The sequence below is a fragment of the Equus quagga genome, chromosome 1 (assembly GCF_021613505.1).
Source record: "Equus quagga isolate Etosha38 chromosome 1, UCLA_HA_Equagga_1.0, whole genome shotgun sequence".
NCBI classification, from domain to species: Eukaryota; Metazoa; Chordata; class Mammalia; order Perissodactyla; family Equidae; genus Equus; species Equus quagga.
The window spans coordinates 105,792,531-105,815,734 of NC_060267.1; the positions used below are offsets into that span (position 1 = coordinate 105,792,531).

Below are 23,204 nucleotides of genomic sequence, written 5' to 3' on the forward strand. Positions count from 1 at the left end.
CCCCACCCCAGCCAACCGGAGGCGGCGCCGGGCTGCACCTGTTTGGGCGTTAAAGGGGCGCGGGGATGCGCGACGCGGGCCGCTGGTCAGGCGAGCTGCTCGCTCACAGAGACGTGTGGGAGACACGGATAGAAAAATAGCGTCTGCCTTTATTCAAGTCCTGTCCCCTGCCTCCGGTCCCATCCCGCGTCCCATCCCCGCGGTCCCCGGGGGCCGGAGGCAGCTGTCCAGGGCGGGCTGCAGAGCCCGGGCCACTTGTTCCGCCCTCTCGCCCAGCCGCCCGGGGCGCGGGCCGCGGGGCCCCTGCAGGCTGCCCAGGAAGGCGGGCAGCTGTGAGGGCAGGGGGAAGACCGGCACGGCGCGGAAGAGGGCGGGCACGGCGTCCGCGTGCAGCAGCCCGTCGAAGTAGGCCCCCACGTAGCGGCCGGGCGCCCGGCCCTGCAGGAAGTCGGGCAGCACGCAGCTGAGCGAGGCGGCGAAGGCGTCGTGCGGGCCGTGCGCCCCCGGCGCGGGCCCCGCGTCCTGCAGCCACTCGCGGCACAGCGCCACGGCCCCGGGCGAGAAGATCAGCACCACCAGGCCGCCCTCCTGCACGGTCCGGCGCCGCTGCGCGTGGAACCAGGCCAGGGGCCCCTGCGCGCTCAGCTCACGGCGGCTCCACAGGTCCACGGCCACGCGCAGCGGCACCTGGCACAGCGCCGACGCCAGGGCGCCCACCAAGCGCTCGAAGCCGGCGTCGTCGGCGGAGTAGAGGAGCAGAGCCGCGCGGCCCCTGGCGGCCGCTGCCAGAGAGAACAGAGGGGGCAAGACGTCAGAGGGCCGAGGCCCAGCCCGCGGGGGCGGCCCCCGCCCGCGCTCGCTCACACTCACCCCCCGCGCGGATGTCCTCCTTCAAGAGCCTCAGCCACCCTGTTTGGGGAGAGGGGCGGAGGCAGCCGGTGAGCTCAGCCGCCGCCTTCTCTTGGCAAACTCCCAGGCTACCCCTGGGGAATGGGGAGCCAGGAAGCGCTCACCTTTCACGTGGTCCTTTTTGAGAAGGAAGAGAAGAAAAAGCGCAGCGGCAAAGAGTAGGCAGGCGAGCCACACGAGGACCCAGCGCTGGTGGATGTCTAGACCCAGGGGAGAAGACAGGATAATTAGAGCCCTTACACTTTCACCCCACTTCACGAAGGAGATAAACTGAGGCTCAGAGAAATGATGTGATTTGCCCAAAGTCCACAGCACATAGTGGCAGAGCCAGTATATGAATTTAGATCCATCTGCTTGGGTGACCTTGGATAAGTGACTTCACCTTCTGCCTCAGTTTTCACCTCTATAAAATTGGGATAACAATAGTAGCTACTATATAGGGTCGTTGTGAGGACTAAATATATTAATACACAAAAAACCACCATGCTGGGGGTATTAAGTGCTCAAATGTCAGCTGATATTATTGTCCCCTAAGCCTAGGGTTGCTGGGCCCCTGACTTCTCTCTTGGATGATTGCAGCAGCCTTCTAACTGGTGTCCCTGACCTCTTTTTTGCCTCCAATCCATTCACCACATGGCAGCCCCAGAGATCTTCTAAAAACACAAATTTGATTATGGCCCTTTGGTAAGATCCTGCTACTGTTAAGATAAAATCCAAATTCCTCACATTGCCTCCCAAAGCCCTACATGGCCCTTGCATCCTCATCTCATGACAACGTCTGCTTCCCAAAACCCTTGGGCCACACTGGCTACCTTGGAGTTCCTCAAAAAGCACCCCATTTTCATAAAAATGCTTCTCTACCCCCCTCACCTAGATCAGCCTTCAGAGTTCAGCTGGAACCTTTCCCCCGAACTCCTCAGCCCACCGAGGTTGGGTCCACACTGTATGCATTCATGGATTTGGACACTTTTACTTTCTAGTGAGTGCTTCAGTAGCTCACACTTACTAAATGTAAGTGATTTTTGGCTAATGTCTTTCCAGCCTTCTATGGCTGAGTCGGGGCGTGGACTGTGTCTTTTTGGTGATGCTGGGATCCCTGCAAACTCTCATTATGGTTTTTGAGTGAAGGAATGACCCTCTGATTGATCTTAGCCAGTGAAGGACGAGGCCATTGCTTGTGCTGCCCCCGTGAGTGCTCCCTGTCAAGATGCCAGCTCCTGGTACAGAGAGGAAAGGCAGTTCTTGTAATACTCACACTTGTCCATTGGGCAGGCCCACAGGGCTCCCAGGTCATCATCCCACAGCTGTAAGACACAAACAAAACGAAGCCCAGAGCCCCCAGCTTGGTGTTCAACATCCACTGAGTTCTGGCTGGCCTGATCTCCAAATTCCCAGCCTCCACTGTGCCTCTTTCCCCAAACACACAGGAGGCTCCTGCAAGCCGCTCTGTCTTTGCTTATGCTGTGCCTACTGCTGATTGGTGCCTTCCTCCATGCCAGATCCAGCCTACATGAAGAGCCCCTTGAAGCTCTCCCTGGAACCCCATGCTTAGCACATGGGAATGTGGTTTTCTGTTGACTGGTTTCTGGCCAGCAGTGAGCAACTCAGGGACAGGTACTATGTGTCTTCAACTCTTAACTTCCCCAAGGCTGGACACGAAATAAACACAAATAGATAGTGGGTGGGTGCTGGAGGGACAGTGACGTGGCCCCTGCCTAGGAAGAGCGAGAGTTTTCCTGGTGCTTTCTGTTAGTCTCGGGAAGAGGAGGAAGAGGCCGAAGACAGAGTTTGAGGGCCATTGCCCTTGGGTATTGGGGCAGGGCCTTCCTGCCACCTACTCACCTGCAGACACTGGCCCGAGTGCAGGTCTTGTAGTAACTGCTCTCCAAGGCGAGCTGCCCTCTGCCAAGCCAAGGAGTAGGGGGCTGTCACCTAGGGCACCACACCTAGGCGACCACCAGGCTGCAGCTGGCAGAATAGTAGTCAGTGGGGGGTGGGGGGAGGCTGGGAGATTTTTGAGAGGCCACTGAGAACCAGCACAGGGCCTGGCACAGAGGAGGGGAAAAGTTGAATAAAGGGAAAACTTGAGGCCAGGTTTGAGATGGAGCTGAGGAGGTAGGTACAAGCAGGAGGGTCCCCCAGCGCTCACCGTGGAGGCCCTGCTGAGCAGTGGGGTGCAGCCACTGGGTTCCAAGGCACAGAATGATCTGTTGTCCTGGGGACCTCGTGCCTCCACCAGCAGCATGTCATCCTTGAGGGGCCCTAGGGAGTCTGGAAGGGGTGAGAGCCCACTCTGAGTGAGACCCAACCTTGCTTGGGGCTGCCACTTGCTCCCCTCCTCCTTGCCTTACATTCACCCCCAGGAGCTGGCATTTCTGGGGTTTACCCCTATTGCAACGGCCCTGCCCCAGTGTCCCCCAGGCCCCACTCACCAGCCCACAAGCACTCCTGCAGCTGCAGCTTCTCCCAGCTGCTCACCTGCTTGGAGGGGGCCAGGGTTAGGGACACAAGGAAAAGCCAGAGTCAAGGGCAGAAAGAGCAGAAGAGAAGGGACAGGTAAGGGGAGGCCTCTCGGGCTGGGGGTTCTACACTCTGGACCTGACATTAGGCAGATCTGGCTTCAAGCTTGGGTGATTAGGAGTCACTCTATCTTTCTCAGTCTCAGCCTTGTGAGGTCATCTGAGCCAAGGGGCCTTACGACCCTAAATTAGCTCTTTTCATGTCTGACCAAGCACTTCATACATTCCCTTCTCATCTAACCACTTCTCGAAGAGGCCTCACCTGACCACCCCACTTGCAATTGCCACCCCATTCTCCCTTATCCTCCCCCACCTTTTCCCATAGTGTTTATATACAGTTTTAACATCCTGTAACAATTTACTTATTATACCTATTGTCTGCCTTTCTCCATTAGCACATAAACTCTATAAGGGTGGGAACATTTATTGATTTTGTTAACTGACATATGTATCCCAAGTGCCTAAAACAGTGCCTGGCACATGGCAGAAGCTCAATAAATCTTGAACAAATATGTTTATAATCACCCTTTGAAGCTGGAGAGCAACCCGTCCCACAGGTAGGGAAATTGGATGACGATAGCAATGACGAAAGCTGCTAGCTGGCATTTGTTGAACATCTAGTCTGTACCAGTCCCTTGGTGAAGCACTTCCCTTGTTTAATCTTCAGTACCACTCTCTGAAGTAGTTACTATTATCATCCTCATCACACAGATGAGACTGACCGTCAGAGAGGGGGACTGACCTGCCCAGGGTCCCATGCACTGTTAGAGTAAAGACGCAGTGGAACTCCTAAAGAGGAAGCCGGCAACCACTTTGCTCCAGGGACCCGAGGATAAACTGGGTCCAGAGCACTGTGACTTCTCTGGGGGTCTGCGCCGGGTCCTGCCCCCAGCCCAGCACTCTGGTGTCCCCTTCTTACCTGGACACAGAGGTTGGGGTGGCCTTTCAGCAATGGGAATTCAAGGGCCATCTGTGGAAAGAGGGGAACGGATAGGTTCCCCCTCTCGCCTCCCCTAACTTCCACAACCCCGGGAGCCGCCGCCTCACTTACGTTCACAGTGACATTCTCTCTGGGCAACGGCGGGACGAGAGGCTGGCAGGGGCCCCTGCCGGGTGCCTGCCAGCACAGTGTGGCCTGGGCGTGGAGGGAGCACGGTGCGTCCAGCCGCCAGCCCCGCGGGGGCAGCAGCTGCAGCCGGGCAGCCCGCCAGAGGTTCCGGTGTGCCCGTGGGTCTGCAGAGAGGGGCCAGTCACTGGGCGCCCGGCCCTCACTGGCCTGCACCATGCCCACCCTGGCCCTGGCCGGTCTGCTCACCCTCCGTGAAGGGGCAGATGCTTGTCCTGACGGAGTCGGGCTCCAGAGGCCACGCCTGGAAAAGAAACAAGTTCCAAAGTTCAGTTCAACCCTCCAGGAGCATGTGCTGGGGCCTCTGTTGGGCACCTGGGATGCATCCATTCAGCCTATGTTTCACAAACACTTGCCTGGTCTTTTCACCCTTTGCAAGGCCCTAGAGGTGCACACATTTATTCTTCCAGCAAATCCTATGCCAACATCTGGCAACATCTTCATTTAACAAACTCTTTTCTTTTTGGTAAAAAATATTGTCCCTGAGCTAACATCTGTGCCAATCTTCCTCCACTTGCATGTGTGACTCCTCCACAGAATGGCTTGATGAGCAGTGTGTAGGTCCAGGCCCATGATCCAAATGAGCAAACCCCAGTCCACAGAAGGAGAGGGCAGGAACTCAACCATTGTCACCTGGTGGGCCCCCATTTAACAAATTCTTAATGAGTACCTTCTATATGTCTTAGCACTATGGTTGGCACTAGGGACCCAATAATGAAATCCACAATCACTTTGTGAAAACCTACTATGTGCCAGGCACTGTGCTAGTGTTAAGGATACATTCGTTTATTCTTTCAATAGACTTTTAAAGTCCACCTATAATGTGCTTAGCACTAGAGATAATATATTAATTTATTCAGCGAGACTTTAATTAAGAGCACCTACTATGTGACAGGCATTGTGCAAAGATCTAGGGGGGGTTACTAAATTTGAATTAGACATTATTTTCTTGCCTTCAAGGAAATAGATTCACAGTGGATAAAACATGTATATAAATTAATAAATTTTCACTCATTTATCGAGCAATTGTTGTGTACAAGAAGAAATGAGATAAGTGCCCAAATTAAAAAGGAAGTGATAAATGGACAAGGAAGGACAGAAGCGCAAGGGGATTTGGAGATAAGAGAGGCCAGGAGGTTGGGGAAAAGCTTTGAGGAAGAGGTGACATTTGAGCTGGAAGGATTTGGTCGTATAGAAAAGAAGCGAGGGCATTTCAGGAAGTTGGAACCGCCTGAGCAAAAGTGGAGGTGAGTGAATCTTGATAAGTAGCTCTATCTGGATGTAACAAAATTCCCATAGAGGGGAATCATGGGAAAGATACAGTGGGAAAGATTCAGTTGGGGGTCAGAATATGGGCCCAGATTGCCAGGGAAGTTACGGGAAAGGAGGTGGGGCCAGAAGTTATTGAAATGGTCTAGAGGAGAGATGATAGAAGCCCAAACTGGGCTGAGATGGAAAGGAGAGGGAAAGAGAATGAGAAACATTAATGTCAAAGGTAAAATAGATGGAACCTGATGACTAATTATGTGCAATTGGAGGGAGAGGAAAGAGCTACCATATATGAGCCTGAATGTGGCACACTTCCTTAAACAGCGCTATAAGGCTGGTACTGTTATTCTTCCCATTTTACAGATGGGAAACAGGCTCAGAGAGGTGAAGTGACTTGCCCAAGTTCACACAGGTAGCAAATAGCAAGAGTCAGGATTCAAACCAGTCTGAGTTCACAGCACTCGGTCTACCCTCAGGGGAGCACAAAGAGGGCATTGGAGGAGTAGAGGAAGGCTTCGGGGAGGAGATGACATCTGAACGAGGCCATGAAGCATAAATAGGGGTCCATAAGTGGATAGAGGACAGGAAGAGCATTTGGGGCATGCAACAGCCAGAAGGCATAGGACACCAAAGGTCAAGGGAGGGCCAGGCACCCTAAGGAGCCAGAGTTTCCACTTCAAAGAGGAGTGTGGAGGATGGTGAGACCAAGAAGGTGAGGGCCATCCCCCTCACCAACTCCCCAGACCCCTTCCCCTGGCCCCCAGCTGGACTCTGCTCCTACCTGAACACAGAGGCAGGGAACTATGTCTGTCTGGTTCAAGGGAATGGTCTGCGGCCCAGTCTGTGGGACAAGCACAAGGGGAGAAGTTGGGGAAGATGAGGAGGAGGAAGGCTGGAGGGCAAAGTTGAGGAAGACAGGCAGGCGGTGGTTCCCCCAGCAATGTTCCTCGCTTTAGGTGTGAGTCGCTACGTCCTCTCCAAGGTCCCCTTGGATAATGCGCTCACACCCTTAGCATGAGCATCGTCCTAGAGTGGGAATGGACTTGGGGCGGGAGAGGCCTCACCAGGTTTCTATGCCACCACGGTTTTACAGGGCCCTGGACCTGGTTCCAGTAGAGGGAGAGGCCGAAGCTCTGCTCCTCAGAGACATCCAGCACCAGGTGCACGTTGTCGCCATCTGCAGTCACGCTGAGCCAGGGCAGGGCTGCGGGGGAAGCAAAGAGAGAGTGACTTCCTCCACCTCTTCTGCACACCCAAGCCTGGGCCATACCCGCCGAGTGACCCTTTGGAGTTCCTTTAAATGCCTTAGATTGGGAGGATCCTGCAAGGCAGGGCCTGTGTCCCCGTCTCAGACCAGACTTTGTCCCCAGAAGCCGTCCCAGGGGCTGCTGTACATAGGCGGCCACAGAGGCCCCACTATATGGTCATGAGAAACTCTTCTCCCTGCTTCTCCCTCTGCAGCCATTTGAAAGATCCCGTAACCACTGTAAAATAAATCATTCTCCTCTGCTTAGAACCCTCTGACGGCCCCCCATATTCCTCCCGAAGTGAAAGCCAGAGTCCTTACAATGGCTTGCAAGGCCCTACCCAATCTGGCTGCCATGACCACTCTAACTCATTTCCTAGCACTCTCGTCCTCAATTAATCTGCTGCAGACACACTGGCCTCCTTACTAATGCTGAAACACACCAGACACACTCCTGCCTCAGTCCCTTTGCCCTGGCAGCTCCCACTTCCCTCAGATACCTACATGGCTCCTCCCTCATCTCCTTCAGGTCTTCGCTCACTAGAGTGAGGCCATCCCTGACCCCTGCAACTCCCAACCTCCCTATCCCCCTTCCCTGCATTTTCCCCATAGCACTAATCACATTGTTAGTGATTGCATATTGCACATCCCCATGTATTTACCGTGTCCTCCATCAACCCCCCAGACCCTGACTCCCAGCCAGAACCCTCAGCTCGGTGAGGGCAGGGATTTTCATCAGTTTTGTTTATTGATTTATCTCCAGTGCTGAGGGCTATGCCTTAGGCAAAGTCATTACTCAATAAGCATCTGTTGAATAAGTGAATCAACATCTACTGAATGAATGACGACATGAAATCAATGACGGATATCTGTGTCCTCAAAGTTCTGGTGCTGAGTAGTCTTAAATGAATCACCAAAGAGGCAGGCCAAGCCTAAGTTTAAGGCAGCCAAAGGAAAATGAAGCTGAAATCATTTAAGAGTTCAAAAAATATGGGGCCGGCCCCATGGCCCAGTGGTTAAGTCCGCGGGCTCCGCTTCGGCGGCCCAGGGTTTTGCCGGGTTCAGATCCTGGACATGGACATGGCACTGCTCATCAGGCCATCAGGCGTCCCACATGCCACAACTAGAAGGACCCACAACTAAAACATACAACTATATACTGGGGGGATTTGGGGAGAAAAAAGCAGAAAAAAAAAAAAGATTGGCAACAGTTGTTAGCTCAGGTGCCAATCTTTAAAAATAATAATAATAATAATATCACAGTGTTTCTATCTTGATCTGGGTGGTAGCCATGCAGTGTATACATAGGTAAAAATTAACTGAACTGGACAGCAAAACGAGTGCACTTTACACACTTTTCTGTATGTTATACCACAATAAAAAAGAAAATACAAAACAAAAAATAAAGCAAAAACAAAGTCCAAACAGCGTATGGGAAAAATCATCAAAACCTTCACTTTCTTACCCTTTATTTTATGGTCTAATATTATTTTTATTTTGGTATATTGGGGGTGCGCCATAATCTCGACAATGCCTTGGGCCTCTTGATGCCCCTGTTACTAACAAGTTTTTGTTATAAGGAGTGAGAGATCCACTTTATATTCCCGGTGCCTGGCACAGAGTAGGAGCTACTGCAGTTCGTGTGTGATGAGTGAATGAATGAATGTGCTCTCGGAACTTTTGGGCTGTGGCACCCAGACCTGAAGCTGACTCCAGGGGTCCCTCACGCTCCAGACCCCGCCCTCCCTTCTCCCAGCCCCGCTGCCCTAGCCCCTACCCCGGCAGCTCTGGATGCTGTCCTGGACTTCCAGCCCCCTGCAGTCTGGGGAGAGATCACAGAAAAGCCTCCAGTGGGACCGGGGGCCAAAGAAAGAAGGGGAGCAGTCCGACCCATGGGGAGCACTGGGAAGGGCTCCCTGTCCCCTAGATACCACCCACATCTATCCAGTGCCCAAAGCACCTTCCCAAGCACTGGAAAGCAATGTCACCCGGGGAGAGGAGGCACGGGGACTGACTCTGGGGAGGAGTGTAGCTCACACCCTTGCCTGAGAGGGGATGGGTCTGGGAAGGGGGTGAAAGCAGAAGGGAAGTGGCCAGAGGGGAGAAAGACCAGGGAGACCAGGACTTGGGGCCCCTGAGGCTCTGAGGCCACTTACCAGGCAGCTGCCGTGTGAGGTTGAGTTCCTTCTGGTACCTGGGCTGAGTGTAGGACCAGATTTGCACCTCAGTCCCCAGAGCAGCCTCGAAGCAGTCAAACACTACAGAGCCCTGTGAGGAAAGGCGTGGCGGGAGGCTGGTGGCATAGGGCTCAGATTCTAGGCCAAGGGCTCTGGGGTCCTCTGCCTGGACCACTCTGCTCACCGGCTCCCATATCACAACCAATGACTGTTTATACTGTGTGACCTGAAATTCTGCCATTAACGTGTCCTTCAGGGGCCCCCAGCTCTAAAGTACACACCCTCAGTGGGTGCGTCAGCAAGGCAGGGACAGGGCCCTAGATGTTTGAGTCCCTGCCCCTACCCCTGCTGTCCTGGGTCATGTGGCTAAGCTCAGGTGTGACCCCACTGTAAATGTGGGATGTCCCCTCTCACAGAAGTGGTTCTTCTACCTGGTGCCTCAGTGGTCCTCACAGTTGCCCTGTGAGGTAGGCCAGCTGATGCTCTCCCATTCTACGGTTTTCCAGATGAGAGAAAAGTGGCCAGGAGCTGGGGGCCAGAGGGGAAGTCAAAGGGTTTGAGTGATTTGGCCCGAGCGGAAGTACATCTTCCAACCACATATGGCCTCCTGAGGTAGGGAGAAGCCCCACCCCCTGCACCGTGGTGTGTACATGGGGCAGACGTGCCATGGCAGGAAGTCCGGAGAAGTGGATCCAGCCCACAGACTTCCCCTCTCCACGCCTCAGCTTCTCTGTCTGGAAAATGAGGGTCATAATGCCTAGTTCATAGGGTAGTTTTGAGGATTATGAAAGAAAGGAAAAATGAAACTTCCTGAGACCTTTCAGGGCCGGGCATGACACCAGGCGTTTTACACGTATCAACTCCTTTTATTCTCACAACAGCCATATGAGGTAGGGCTATTCTTATTCCCACTTTACAGACAGGAAAACTGAGGCAAAAAGGGCTGAAAGAACTTGCTCACAGCCCTGGCAGAATCAGGATTAAAGAGATAATGCACGGGAAAGCACTTTATAGATGCCAAGTTTAGGAGGTGGGTATTGTTATTGGTATTGTTATTAGTTCACATACCACAGACTGACCGGGCTGCACGAGGGCAGCAGGCACTTGCACCTCCAGCAGGACGCAGCGGGCAGTGGGGTAGGCCTGGAAGGAGAGTACCACTTGGGCCTGGAGAGAGGCTGTGAGCAACAGGGCAGAGGGTCAGTCAGGCCCAGGGGCTGCAGGCAAGGCCCTGGCGAGGCGCGGCTGGGCCAGCCAGATTCTCCTCACCATTCCTAGGCTCCTCAGGTTCTGGATCAGCTGCTCTTCCCAATTTTTCCTCATCTTCAGGTTTTTCCCAGTGCCCTGGAAGGACCCAAGAGCAAGGCCCAGGTGAAGCCCCCTGCCCTGGGCTGGCTTGGGGCTTGGCTTCCTTCCAGAAAGGGGCATGCAAGCAGAGGCCAGGCCTGGGGTCTCGGGGGTGGACAGGGAGACCAGGCTGACCCTGGGGGTCCTTCGGCCAGTGTCCTCCAGGAGAACACTGAGAATGCCCAGTGCTGCGTGACAGACTCCCTGGTCCTCAGGCCCATCTAAGACACATTCACATGTGTATATGTACTGTCACAGGATGACATGCTCACCATGCACAGCCAAGTGGACAGCCACACGCACACAGAGGTCGCAGTCGGTCTCCTGGTAGCACCTCCGCACCAGTTCAGTCTGCAGGCTTGTGGGCACCAGCACTGGGCCTGGGGCAGACACTATGCTCCCAGGTAGGCAGACCACGTCACCATCTGTGCATGAAGGGCAAGGTAGGAGCTGAGGCTGCTCTGAACCCAGAGTTTGGTTGCACCTGACACCCCAGAGGACCAAAGATCTTTGGGCTTTTCCTGAGCTGAGGGTGGGTGGTGAGAACATGGGACTGGGGCAGCCCTCCTCCCTTCCACCGACCAAGGAAGTTCTTTTCTCTCTAAAAGTAGGGCTACTCACCCCAGAGGTGGCAGGAGAGGCCCTAGGAAGGAGGTAAAAGAGAGTCAGTTTGTGCCCCCAAATCTAACCATCTTTCCCTCCCGAGACCCCCACCCACGTCTTTCTGGGCTCACTATTCCAAGCCCCTCCAAGAAGGAGACAGACCCAGCTCTTGCCCCCTGCCCATTCTTCTCTCACCCCATCAGCACCAGACAGACCAGCCAGGGCGGTTCTGGCGGCAGTGGCAGTGACAGGAGCCAGGCTGGGGCCTTGATGGGCCGCAGACTGAACCCTGAGCCTTCCCCAACACTCCCAGGGCCCAGACTCACCGGAGAGCAGCGGGCAGCGTCCTGAAGCCCCTCAAGCCGCTCCAGAGAGAGGACCACAGGGCTTCGGCCCAGTGCCAAGGACAGCAGGAACCAGGGCATGGGCATCTTCTAGGTGCCGGGCGGCACCCAGGCCTGAGGCTGTGTCCTGCCCCCCCGGAGGGGGGGGCAGACAGCCCACCTCTACTCCCACTCAGCCCCGCCCGCCCACCTGTAGGAAAGAGGGGCGGGAATCCGTCCCCAGCCTCAGGGTCCCAGGGCTGGCTAGCTTGCGCGCTCCCTTTCCTGGGAATCCTGACTGCCGTCCCAGTCCCAGCCGAGTGCTTTCGTTTTGGCTCTGGGCACGAAGCCGGCTGTTCCTGCCCCGCCCTGTCCCTCCCACCAACACCAGGCCTGGGAGCCAGCAGCCTTGGACTGGGGTGATAGTCTCACCTCCTCCTTTACTCCCTCTCCTCCTCCTCCTCCTCTGCTGACATCTGACTGGGAGGGGCCCCTGGAGTGGGTGGCAGCAACATGGCTGAGTAAGGGAGCTCTTACTCACCCTGGGAGTCCCTAGGAGGAGGGCTCTGACGAGTGCACCCCCGGGCCTGGGCAATCCTGGGGCATTTCTGCTTTCCACGTGACCCTTTGACACAGGTTCTGGGATCCTAGGGCTCACTGGGTCCCCTCTTACTGGGCACCCCAGGTCCCTTCACACATACTCCCTGGGCCTCAGTGACCCTCAGTGGGAGAGGAGCTCTACAGGCAGTGACAATGGGCACCATAAAGTGGGCTTTTCACCACTTCCTGGCCTACGCTTAAATGTGGTATAGGAGGAAGGAACGCAGGACCAGAGCCAGGCAGACAGGGGTCCCCTCTCTGCTGTTGCCACGGGTTGGCTGTGTGATGATGGACACACAGCACGTTTCTGAACCTGCTTTTTCCTCTCTTCTCTCGATGAGTCACGGTGAGGATCAAGATCCTCCTTTGCCTTTTCAGAGGCATTGCTGGTGAGAACATGACAGATGTGGATGTGGACATGGAGGATTCGAGCCCACACACTGATGCATAACAACCCCAGGCAGGGTGGTACTGACCCTTCCCCCAGTTCAGCACCCCAGGCATACCAGAGAAGCACGCTGCGTTTCTTAGTTTAGCCCTCATGGTTATCTTTATTCATCTTTCTCCCATCTTGGTCTCCACTGTCCCACTTTTGCCCAGGGCCAAAGCCTCTTTCCCAGGGTCCTGAGCCCTCCCTCCCTCCTCCTCTGGGCAGGTCCCAGGTCTGGGAAAGGGGGATCCCTGGCTCCCAAAGGGGTTTTCCCCCACAACCTGGAGCCACCCCCGGCTCAGAACTGCCAGAGCTCCTACCTCCGCTACCTCTCCAACCTGGACTGGAGCACGTGCAGATCACTCTCTTTCTGGAACTTGGGAGAGAGGAAGTGGGAAGATCCCCCACCCCCAACAGGACTAGGGGCAGAGAAGGTCTCAGTAGAGAGTAGCTCTCTCCCTGAGGGTTCTGAGAGGCAGGGTAAGCACGAGGAGGAAGCGGGACACACGTGGGGACCGGCTGGGACAGTGAGTGAGGTGCTCTGCCCCCAGGCTGGGAGGCAGAAAGTAAGTCTTTTTGGCCAGTCCTGAGGGGTCACCCCGAGGATTCCAGGGTAGAGGCCCTAGGCTTGCGGCCGTGGACATCCTCCGGTGTGGCGGGGCTCTGCTCAGCCTTGGTGAGCAAGCTTGGCGGCCTCGCGTTCCAGCCGGCGGCACAGCTCCAGGCGACCACGCAGGCACGGCCCAGCCCCAAGGCGGCCCCAGCTGATGGCTTCGGTGGAAGGCCGCGCGTCCAGCGCCCGCAGCAGGCGTGGGAGGTCGCGCAGCAGGCGGTAGCGCGGCAGGGCGCGCAGCGGCGCGGGAATGTCGCCCTTGGCGCAGAGGCGACTGAAGTAAGCGAGCAGCAGCAGCGGGCGCGGGGCGGCGCGAAGCAGGGCGCGCAGGGGCGCGGCGCGGGGATCCGGGCCACGGGCCGGGCGGGGGCCGGCGCTACTCCACAGCAGCAGCACGGTGCCCCGCTCCCGTGCCACGCGCGCCCGCGCCGCCCACAGCCACGGCAGTGGACCCACGCGTGCCACGCGCGTCCCCTCCCACAGGTCCACGATCACGTCGCGCCCGCCGCCCAGCGCTGCCCGCAGCAGTTCAGCCAGTGCTCCCACCAGGCGCCGCTGTGCCTCTGAGTCCGCCGCGTGCAGCAGCAGCACCGGCCGCGCTCGGCCCGGGCCTGGGGGCGGGAGCCACAGATGAACAGGGTCGGGGCTAAGGGACAGCCCAGCCCTCTCCTCCCCGGCCCTGGGGCTACATCATAGGGGGCCCGCCGCAGTTCTGGATCTGTGCTGGAGGTGGGTATCCAAGCAGTTTTAGCCTGTAAGGTGCCTTTGGGCTAATTAGATAAAGGCGCCCCGGAAGGGGTGAGGGCCAGGGCGCTAGGCTTGGCAGGTGCGGTGCAGTCTGGATTTCCGCCCCACACTAGCCTCTTGCCCAGAGACAGTATAGTAAAACACCTGCACAGAGGGACCTTTGCCCTGCCTTAACCATTCCTGCCCACTAGGGGGCCTGAGGCTCAGCCCTGGGGGTAGCAGAGAGCTGGGTGCAGTCACAGGGAGCCTGGGCACGGGAGCGGTGGGGGGCAACTAGCCTAGGAGCTGGGCTGAATCCAGCAGGTTTCCCCAAGTGAGCTTACCTGACAGTGGGCGCCGGTGGGTGAGGACCAGAACAACGCCCAATAGGGTGGTGAGGACCAGCAGTGCCAAGATCAAGAGTCCCAGGCGTCTATGAGAGACTGAGTCAAGCAGGGTGAGGCCAAGCCAGGCTCCCCGGCGCCCAACCTCTGCCCTAAGTGCCCTCCCCCCTCAAGAACTCACCATCTGGACATAAGAGGCGCTTCCAGGCAAACTGCACATCTGACCTCCACACCTGAGGGCACAGAGTGCCCCACCCCTGTGAGCCAGGGTAGCCTCTCCTCACAGGGGAAGTTGAAAGAGGCTTGGGGATGAGAAGGGGAGGCCCCCCGGATAGGGAATTTCTCCAGCACAGGGTTTGCATCTGGTGCAGGTCTGGCTGGGCACAGAACAAGTCAAGAGTGGCAAACCCCAAAAGTAAACTCAGAGTTGGCCACGGTGTCCATGAGGACCCGGCGGGAACAGGCCCCGACTGAGGTAATCAGCCACCACTGAGCTCCAGCCCACTGTCACCATGCCTGAGTGCAAACACAGAACACCAGGTTTTCTGATTTTTCAAGAGAAGCGAGAAATCAGCTTTTTAAAATATGACATCTCCCAGTATTTAAATGGTGGCAAACAATTCCAATTTCAAACACCATGCAGGCCGAACCAAACGTTTTTGCAGACTGGATTTCCCGCCTGTGGAGTGGATGCTAGGGGAGTGTGTACAGACTGAGGGCAGGAGTCCTTACCAGGACACAGCCCCCCGGCCTCAGGGAGGGGATGATGAGGTCTAGTGTCACTGGGCTTGAGCCTTGAGTCTGTTGGAACAAACAACAGAATGACCGTCCCCATAGAGCAAATCTGGCTCGGTCGAGCCTCTGAGTCTTTGTTCATGCTGTTCCTCCTTTCTACCCCCCACCCCCACCAAAATCCTACCCAGGCTGAAGGCCAAGGCCACTCCTGAAGCCTTCCCTGGCTTCATTCCCAGATCCTGCTGATCATTCCCAGGTCTGAACTGCTGCACAGATACACATTAATCAGGCAATCAGACACTCATCAACAAACATACTCTGGGCGCCTACTCTGGGCCAAGCCCTGAGGAAAGAAGGCGGGCGCAGACGTCGTCTCTGGCCTCCAGCAGCTCACAAACCAGGGAGGCTAATTATACGCTGCCTCCCTTCTCTGTCCTGCACATCCGAAGGGGTGGCTTGTCCATTGGAAAGAATCTAAGTTGTGGAGTCAAGAGACCACGGTTAATAAAGTCAGGCTTAACTATTGCCTTTGTGGTCCTGGGTGTGTGATCTTTGCGTAGAGATAGGTTACCTTCCTCCCTGAGCTCAGTTTCTTCATTTGTATATGAGATAATAATCCTTACTTTACTGGGTTATTGAGAGCATCACATGGGAACACGCATGTGAACACCCTTTGTAATACACAGTGCAGCGTGTATTCATTTAGTAGTAGTAGCTATTCTCACATTGTGGACTCCTTAGGGGCAAAGACTGTGTTATATACTTTTCTTGTATCTCCCAGGGCCTAATACAGGGGAAGCACCGAGTAGGCACTCAATAAATGCATGCTGAATTGGACAGAATTGATTGCCATCTGTCTACAGGCAGAATGCGGCTCCACCCTTTGTTCTGGGTGCTGGTTAGGGAGGTGATCAGAGTCTCCATCCTTGGGAACACCCTCCATCCCCTAGCACTACCCCACCCCGTCCCAGACCCCGTTCTCCAGCCCACTGTGAGCAGGTGCTGACGCAGTGGCTCTCAAATCATGGCTGAACTCAGTGGAGGTGGTCTTCTCCCAGCTACACAAACGAAGGAGTCCACGGATTTAGCTCTCAATTTTAGGTTATCCCACATGACTTTGTCTTAAATCTTAAGCATTTGCTACCACCCCTGCTTGGGAGCCTCAGGGAATGCAAAACAAATAAGCTGCAAGTGAGCATTTAAGAAAAAAGTGAAAAGAGCTAGTCATGCTTAGCTTGGTGCTGTGGGTTTGTGGACATGTTTGTGGGTTTATATCAGATACACGGAAGAGAGTCTGCTAGTCAAAGTGTTCTTAGTTCACATGATAGACTTAAATCTGTCAGTCGTTTACAGTATTGTGCAAAGAGCACTTCAGCTTCTAGGGGCTCTGCCTCCCAAGACGGTCAGAGAACTTCTGCCAGGTGCCTTGTGGAGGCAGACAGGAGCATGGTGGGAGGGGACAGCTCAGTTCAAGAGAGGGCATCAAGGTAATACGTGGCAGCAGTTCTGGGGGGCCAGAGAACAGCTGGATGTGGGAGGACCAGTCACTTATCTCTGTTTATCCCTGTAAGTTCAGAAACTAAAAGGAATTCGAAACTGCTCCAGCAAAGACCCCACTGACTGGCAGAGGAGCCAGTGAACAAAGGCAGATCCAGTCAAGGAATAACCAGATGCTGTGAAGTCAGAGAGTTGTTTGCCTGCACCTGCTGTGCTCTGAGTAACAGGACCAAGTGGGGGCCAAGTCCTGGCTAGGCCATACCTGGCTGATGCTGTACACAGGGGGCAGCAAGCCATTCTGCCCCAAGCCTGGGTGGCTCCAAGCAGCACTGAAGGTGGCATGCGTCCTCGAGGAGAAGTGAAGGATCAGCTGCTGGGCTTGGGTATCCATGCTCACATTCCAGGATGGGGCTGCCAGGGAGTGGGAAAGGGCATCATGTGAGAGATCCTGCTTGTGGGAGGTAATAGGAGCTGGGCTGCAGTTGACAGAGAAGTCAGGGCAGGGCTAGAGTCTGGCTCGGTCACAGTTGGGTGAGGGTGAGATGGTGGGAAGGGGTCCCAGCTGGGGTCACTTTTTGGCTTACCAGTCCGGTGGGGGCATTCAACGTGGCTGCTGTTTCCAAAAGAGAACTGAGAAATCCAAGAATGGCAAGTGAGCAAGCTCCAGGCGCCATCCATACCCCTACCCATCCCCTCTTGCCCATGCTCGTACCTTGAAGCAGAGCTGGGGGTGCAAGTCCACCTTCTCCAAAACATACCACTGTGGTGGGAGAAGGGAGTCAGTGAGGCAGCAGGGCCCTGGGCCCCAGTGCCACCCACCCAGGCCCTGGGGAGGCCTGTCTCACCCCCTCAGACTCTTGAGCCGTGGCATTGGGGAGGTCTTCGCAGAGAGTGCGCCGGCCCTGCCTCTGGCAGAGGGAGGCCTCCAGCTTCAGGGGGCAGCGCAGTGTGAGGGCCATGACCATCTGACTGTGCTGGCTGTAGTCAGTAAATTGCACTGACTTCCAGAAATCCGAGCCGTCTGGGCAGGAGGCAGGACAGAGAGTGAGGCCTGGGGAGGCCTGAGCCCTGCCTCGGGGAAGCCTCACTTTGCCACCCCCATCTCCAGGGCATCAAGAGACAACTCTGTGAAGGTGCCCCACACCTTCCAGGTACTTGCTGGCCTTCTAGGTGCCCAATAAACATATGTGCCTTCCCCAGCCCGTTTTATTACCTCTTTTATTTAGCTGTCTCCTCCCCTTCCTGGGCTCCATTCTGGCCACTTCCTTGCTGCTCCCCAAACTTGAAACGTTCATACCTTTGCTTAGGTTCTTCACAGAACCAGGAATGCCGTCCCTTCCCTTCTCCACTTTCTAAATCCTACCCATTTTCTGAGCCCAGCTCAGGTGCCACCCCCTCTAAGAGACCTTCTCTGCTCACGACAGCCCTCACGGGCTTCTCCCTCTCCTGAGTTCCTGCCCTACAGCCGAGTCCTTAATTACAACCCTGCCCTGGGCTGCAGGCCGCGTTTGTGCTACTCGTTTGTCATGTTCGAGCAGCCAGTCTCTTCAACTTGGGGACAATGATGTGCGTACAGCACTTTAGATGTCATCAACTACTTTCACAGATAATACTGAATTCAAGCTTCATAAACAGTTGGAAAGTAAGGCAGTGCAAGTATCATTATTTTACAGATGGGGAAACTGAGGCTCAGAGAAGAATCAGTGGCAGAGCTGGGATGTGACCCCAGGTCTTCTGGTCCATTCTCATAGGACACTACCTCTTGGGTCTCATATTTCTGTACAATGTTCAATACTGATCTATTGGCAGACTGGTCGGTAGATACAGTAGCCCTGTTCACCCACTGACTCCAGGGAAAGTGCCTACATGCCTTCTGGGGCTTCCTCCGACACGGGTGTGAAGTGTGTGTGCATGTATGTGTGTAAGAGAGAGACAGGGATAGGCTGTGCATGCACAAGAATGCATACGAGCAGCACTCACAGGCTTCAGGCCAGCTCTGGAAGGGACATTTTTTGCGTCTCACGGTGTCCTCTTGCAGGTAGGATGCCTGGGGGGACAGGGGAGCGGGCACGGAGGGTCAGAGGAATGGCTTTTCCTATATCACTCAGACCTGAAACTCATTCTGACTTGACCTTACCCAGATGCACGCTGCCTGAGCTGGCAGGGCACTGAGGAGGGGGAGCAGTGTGAGGTGTGGGCAAGGATGGGTGCTGCTTGACACTTGGAGGAGGGACTCCAGAGTTTAGGAGCGAGATCAGTAAGGGAGAAGCTGAGTCCTTTTCTCCCTGGAGAGGAGAACCTATCCCCGGAAAGAGGGAGATCGTGAAATCCACATTCCTCAAATTTTGGCTTCCCTAGCCTCCAGTCTCAGCGATTCCCAGGGTGCCCAGTGCCCTGTGTGGGCCCCTTCCCCAGGACTGCCCAAATGCCCAATGGTCGTCCACCCTGGCAGGTGCTTGTTCCTCCAGATCTCAATGAAAATACAGAGTTGAATAAGAAAGATCTTACTTTACAAATAGAAGATAATAATAGTAAATTCGTAGAACCAATTCCAGAGCTCTACCTGAACCCTCTCTTTTGTCTCCTCCTCGGTGACAAGGCCTCCTGCCTTTTCTATCTAAAGAAGTCTTAAAGCCAGGCATCTCAGACTTATAAGGAGAGAAGGAGGACTGCCATGGAAGGCTAGGGGGGAGTCAAGATTTTGGGGGCCATGTAGAACTTTGCAGTGGCCACGTGCCCCCATTGTGACTCCTCAGAACACACATTGAAGGCAGTTGTCTATTCTGCCTCTGTGGGCTGAGGCCAAGTCTGAACCAAGGGAAGCTGGGTTTGGATGGGGCTGAGGTTGGAATCACCCCCAATTATGTCCCATATTCAGGAGGACCCTTCCATCTCTGACCACAGCCAAGCTGGCATCAGTCTTCCCAAGCATCTCGTTAATACCCAATTCTTTTTAAACCTGACTTACTGGAGATATGCTTGACAAACCTCCCTATCTGGGGGCCTAGGGGTGCAGCATGGACAACCCACAGCTTTTCCTCTGCTCACCTCTATGCACAGACAGGGCAGAAGGAATTCATAAGGCAGGTCTACAGCATGGCCCCCGGACACAATTTTCTGTTGATGAAGCAGCAAAGGGAGAGAAGAGATGCCTGAGAAAGGGTACAGCCACCTCTTACATGAGACTTATTTCTCTTGCTAAGAAATTTCCTCTCAGGGGGTCTCTGCTCTATAGTCTCACTATTTGCTCTAAATGTCTCCATATTATATGGAGTTGGGGGGGGGAGGGAGGAGATAGGGAAAGGAATATACATTTATTGAGCCCCTACTGTATGCCAGGTAGGGTGCTAGGTTCTAGAAGCATTAACTCAATTAATTAAATGCTAGCACCAGAGTGATCTTGGGCAGTATTATCACCATTTTGTAAATGAAGAGAGCTGAGGGCCTTGGGCACAGCAGCAGTCCCTGCCAACGGTACCAACTGTTACGGGCATCTGTGACAACTGGAGGTTACAGTGGGGTGTCAGAGCCTGGACTGGGAGCATGGGGGACATCTCATTCTCTGAGGGGCAGCAACAAAGGGAGGAGATGGAAAGGAACCAAGACAGATGTGACCACTTCATTTTCTCAAAGAGAAGAACCTCTTGGGGGAACTGAAAAGGCTTCTTAATGCAAGCTGAATCTCACTGAGGGTCCTCTCACAGGGGGAAGTGCTGTATTCATTTCTCTGCTAGGCATTCAGCGTTGCTCCAGGTCTCTGCCTGCCCCTGCCTCTCCTCTCCTCCTAGGGGACAAGACCCCTTGCGTTTTCTGTCTAGTCCAAAGAAGTCTTAATGCGAGGCACTTCAGACTCGTAAGGAGGGCTTGGACAACTCCCATCTCTCTCTGGGCCTCAGTTTCCCCATCTGTTCAATGGGTAGGTTCTTTCTGCTCTAGCGCTCTGTGATTTGGCTTTTTACAGGGAGATGGCACTCCATACCTTGGCATCGAAGGGACTGCTCAGCTCTTCGCACTCCAGTGCCCACTGGTGACAAAGACGCACGCTGACCTCAGGGCCTGGAGGAATGGTCACTTGAATAGCCCGTGCCTCAGGTAGCAAGTCAAAGGAGAACTCGGGCCCTGGGGAGAAGGGGGACTTGGTGGCCTTGTCTCTCAGGCTTAGCGCAGGCGCCACTACTTGGCTGCACCCAACCCCCATCACACCCCATGCCTACCTCCATGCCTCTGTGAGCCGGGTCTGGGGAGACCTTCCACTGCCTCTGGATCCGAAGGTTGGGTCCTTTTGGAGCGCAGCCCCTTGTGGGATGTATCTGGGGAGGGGCCGGAGGTGTGATGGCCCTTCTTAGACAGGCAACAGCTACTCAGCAGCTCCCTCTGTAGGCAGAGATCAAGGTTGGCCTTAGGCCAGGAATCAGGAACTCTGCCTTCTATTCCTGTTTCTGGAAGCTGGGGCTCCACAGGCAAATTGCTCAACGTTTAGGCCTGAGTTTCCCTACCTCTGTAACAGACAGAACAATCTACTTCATCTCCACAGTTTCTATCTCTCTCGTGTGACTGGAGAATAAAATGAGAGGCCAGACAGGAGAGGGCCATAGGGTGTAGGGCAGGGCTGATCCAGGCTGGAAGGGTACCTGAGCAGATACCAGCATCTTGTGTCTCCTACAGAACTGGAACTTGTAAGACTTGTGGGAATTCTGCACCAGGAGGTGGAACCAGCCCCACTGACGGCCTGCGCAGAAGAGGACACATTTACCTTCATTGCCACTCCCCTACCTGGAGATGTGGCCTAATGTTGGCGAGCAAGTCATTTTAGATCAAGGAGGGTAATGACATCAAACTTCTTTAGTCCTGAAAGTCGCGATACAATCAAAAAAAGGATTAATTTCTTAAGTAAAGACAAAGCTATATGTATATCTATATATACACAAAGACGTTCATTGTACCACTATTTGTAACAGTGAAAAATTAGAAACTGCCAACTTTTAAGCAGTGTATGGGCAGGCACTGAGCTAGGCAATGAAAATACAGAGTTGAATAAGAAAGATCTTACTTTACAAATAGAAGATAATAATAGTAAATTTGTAGAACTAAAACATTTTGATCCCAAGAATTGGTATACCAGCTGAAATGAGAAACACCATCACAGAATGATATGACTGAACTCACGACTGTCAGTCACGGTGTGCTACATGAGGATGACCTGAGTCTCTGCTGAGACTGACAACAGGAAAAACATCTGTTCTGGTATAAGTCCCAGTTTGCCTGAGCCTGGTTCCCCCCCCCCCCCCCCCCCCCCAAAATGCCCCTGAATTCACATCTCCACTGAGAATGGCCCAAAGAGCTGTTTCTCAAACCTGAAAGATCTGACACCAGACGCAGGCACAAACAGTAGGCGCAGTGCCAGAGTCCAGCACACAAAGGCTTTCGAGAGACGGGGAGGGCCAACCGGATACGGCAAGGAATATAGGCAGCCCTTCCTGTGAAAGATGAAAAGGAAATCAAATGGTAGGGTCCAAGGAGGTCCCTCCTGCCTCAGACAAGTTGGACTTGAGGCTGAACTCTGCCACTTACATCCTGGCCATGTGACCGTGGGCAAGTTACAGACCTCTCTAAACCTCAGCTTACTCATTCATAAAGTGGGGCTGCTGTCAAGATCAAGTAAGATAACGTGTGGGAAGATGCTTTATAGAGTAGAATGCACCATAAAATATGAAGGATCATTGTTGTGTTACTGACAGGAGTGAGGGACCAGTTAGGGGGAGTGCCTGGAGATTTACCTGCGCCTCTAATTTAACCCTCCCCACAGCTCAGCAGCAACAGTCTTCATCGTGCAATCATCTCCACTGCGCTGCTATACCCTCAGAAACTGAGGGTCGGAGGGGTTAAGTGCAGAAGCCACACGGGCAGTATGTGGCAGAATTCTAATGCAAATCCAGGTTTGCCTTGATTCTAAACCCCATGCTTTTTCCTTGATACTATGCTACTTCCCAGGTTGGGAACCAAAAATTAGAATGGAAGGCTCCCTGGGGATCTGGAACAAAAGGGATGTGGAAAAGAGGAATGAGGCAAACAATGAGACTCACCAGTGAACTTGTCATCCTGAAGGCACAGGGCCCAGCAGGGAAAAGAAAGGAGAGAAGTATAATTAGTAGGGATTCTCATAAGGAGGTCTCGCAAATCATCTAATTCCGAGGCCCATAAGCTAATAGCCCAACCCCTCTGGCTCTTTTCTTCCCAGTTCCACCTTACCCAGGCTCTCAGTGCACCAAGACCTTGGCTACCCCTTTGAGACCGTGTAGAGGACACACTGAGGCTGCCCCCAGAGCACAGGGACTGGAGAGGTAGGGAAGGACAGGCAGGAGAGTGGGGAGCTTTACCAGCCCGTGCCAGGAAGGTGTTCCCACTCGGCGGCGGGGCCTTACCATGTGGGAGGCCAGCAGACAGCGGGTGCTCCAGTGGGACAGGGAGGGGCAGGCAATCCCAGGGCAGGCAGAGAGGCCAGTGAGCAGCAGGAGGAGAGGCAGGAGCAGGGCAGCCAGTCCGGGGCTCCCCATGGGCTTCCGTGGGGTCAGGGCACCCAGAACATGGCTGCACGGCCTGAAGGTGGGCGGCAGAGCCTTGCTGTGCAGCAGCAGGGAGCGCAGTACCAGCAGGAGTCCTCGCTTCAGCCTGCCCCTGCCCCGCCCTGCCCTAAAGCTCCTCCTCGATCCTAACCAGCCTGCCAGGCCGCATTCCTTCTC

At 54.7% G+C, this 23,204-nt stretch overlaps 2 protein-coding genes across 14 annotated transcripts; both read right to left on the reverse strand.

Annotated features, from left to right (window-relative positions):
- Nucleotides 1-129: 129 nt before the first annotated feature.
- On the reverse strand, nucleotides 130-11,838 carry IL17RC (interleukin 17 receptor C). 12 transcript variants are annotated; one of them, XM_046653612.1, is made up of 19 exons: nucleotides 11,523-11,838; nucleotides 11,215-11,236; nucleotides 10,866-11,018; nucleotides 10,516-10,590; nucleotides 10,315-10,424; nucleotides 9,226-9,337; nucleotides 8,847-8,891; nucleotides 6,927-7,027; nucleotides 6,605-6,664; nucleotides 4,744-4,798; nucleotides 4,480-4,661; nucleotides 4,348-4,398; nucleotides 3,342-3,390; nucleotides 3,059-3,180; nucleotides 2,752-2,811; nucleotides 2,165-2,213; nucleotides 1,014-1,109; nucleotides 871-909; nucleotides 130-782 (listed from the first exon to the last, which is right to left on the reverse strand). In XM_046653612.1, the coding sequence occupies exons 1-19, from the start codon at nucleotides 11,625-11,627 to the stop codon at nucleotides 154-156; spliced, it is 2,115 nt and encodes a 704-aa protein (XP_046509568.1). In that variant the 5' UTR covers nucleotides 11,628-11,838; the 3' UTR covers nucleotides 130-153. The 12 variants fall into 12 exon arrangements, with proteins under 12 accessions (XP_046509568.1, XP_046509296.1, XP_046509389.1 ...); XM_046653340.1 differs by having other exon boundaries at nucleotides 6,888-7,027; nucleotides 11,523-11,837; XM_046653433.1 differs by having other exon boundaries at nucleotides 3,342-3,387; nucleotides 6,888-7,027; nucleotides 11,523-11,836.
- A 108-nt stretch (nucleotides 11,839-11,946) lies between these two features.
- On the reverse strand, nucleotides 11,947-23,133 carry IL17RE (interleukin 17 receptor E). 2 transcript variants are annotated; one of them, XM_046654406.1, is made up of 16 exons: nucleotides 22,887-23,133; nucleotides 22,548-22,563; nucleotides 21,819-21,941; nucleotides 21,096-21,193; nucleotides 20,679-20,838; nucleotides 20,444-20,583; nucleotides 19,513-19,581; nucleotides 18,445-18,511; nucleotides 17,310-17,485; nucleotides 17,177-17,224; nucleotides 17,049-17,094; nucleotides 16,727-16,875; nucleotides 14,965-15,033; nucleotides 14,414-14,609; nucleotides 14,233-14,331; nucleotides 11,947-13,773 (listed from the first exon to the last, which is right to left on the reverse strand). In XM_046654406.1, exons 1-16 carry the CDS (start codon nucleotides 23,016-23,018, stop codon nucleotides 13,217-13,219), a joined length of 2,145 nt encoding a protein of 714 aa, XP_046510362.1. In that variant the 5' UTR covers nucleotides 23,019-23,133; the 3' UTR covers nucleotides 11,947-13,216. The 2 variants fall into 2 exon arrangements, with proteins under 2 accessions (XP_046510362.1, XP_046510439.1); XM_046654483.1 differs by having other exon boundaries at nucleotides 11,951-13,773; nucleotides 14,414-14,465; nucleotides 22,887-23,132.
- Between the last annotated feature and the right edge of the window lie 71 nt (nucleotides 23,134-23,204).

Coding starts and splice junctions, on each gene's coding strand:
- IL17RC (XM_046653340.1), bottom strand. CDS start 11,627: ATGCCCATGCCCTGGTTCCTGCTGTCCTTGGCACTGGGCCGAAGCCCT. Junction 2,214..2,751: donor ACTCGGGCCAGTGTCTGCAG/GTGAGTAGGTGG, acceptor TGTGTCTTACAG/CTGTGGGATGATGACCTGGG. Junction 910..1,013: donor CAAAAAGGACCACGTGAAAG/GTGAGCGCTTCC, acceptor CTCCCCAAACAG/GGTGGCTGAGGCTCTTGAAG.
- IL17RE (XM_046654406.1), bottom strand. CDS start 23,018: ATGGGGAGCCCCGGACTGGCTGCCCTGCTCCTGCCTCTCCTCCTGCTG. Junction 14,332..14,413: donor GCGCCTCTTATGTCCAGATG/GTGAGTTCTTGA, acceptor TGCTTGACTCAG/TCTCTCATAGACGCCTGGGA. Junction 13,774..14,232: donor CCACCGGCGCCCACTGTCAG/GTAAGCTCACTT, acceptor TCCCGCCCCCAG/GCCCGGGCCGAGCGCGGCCG.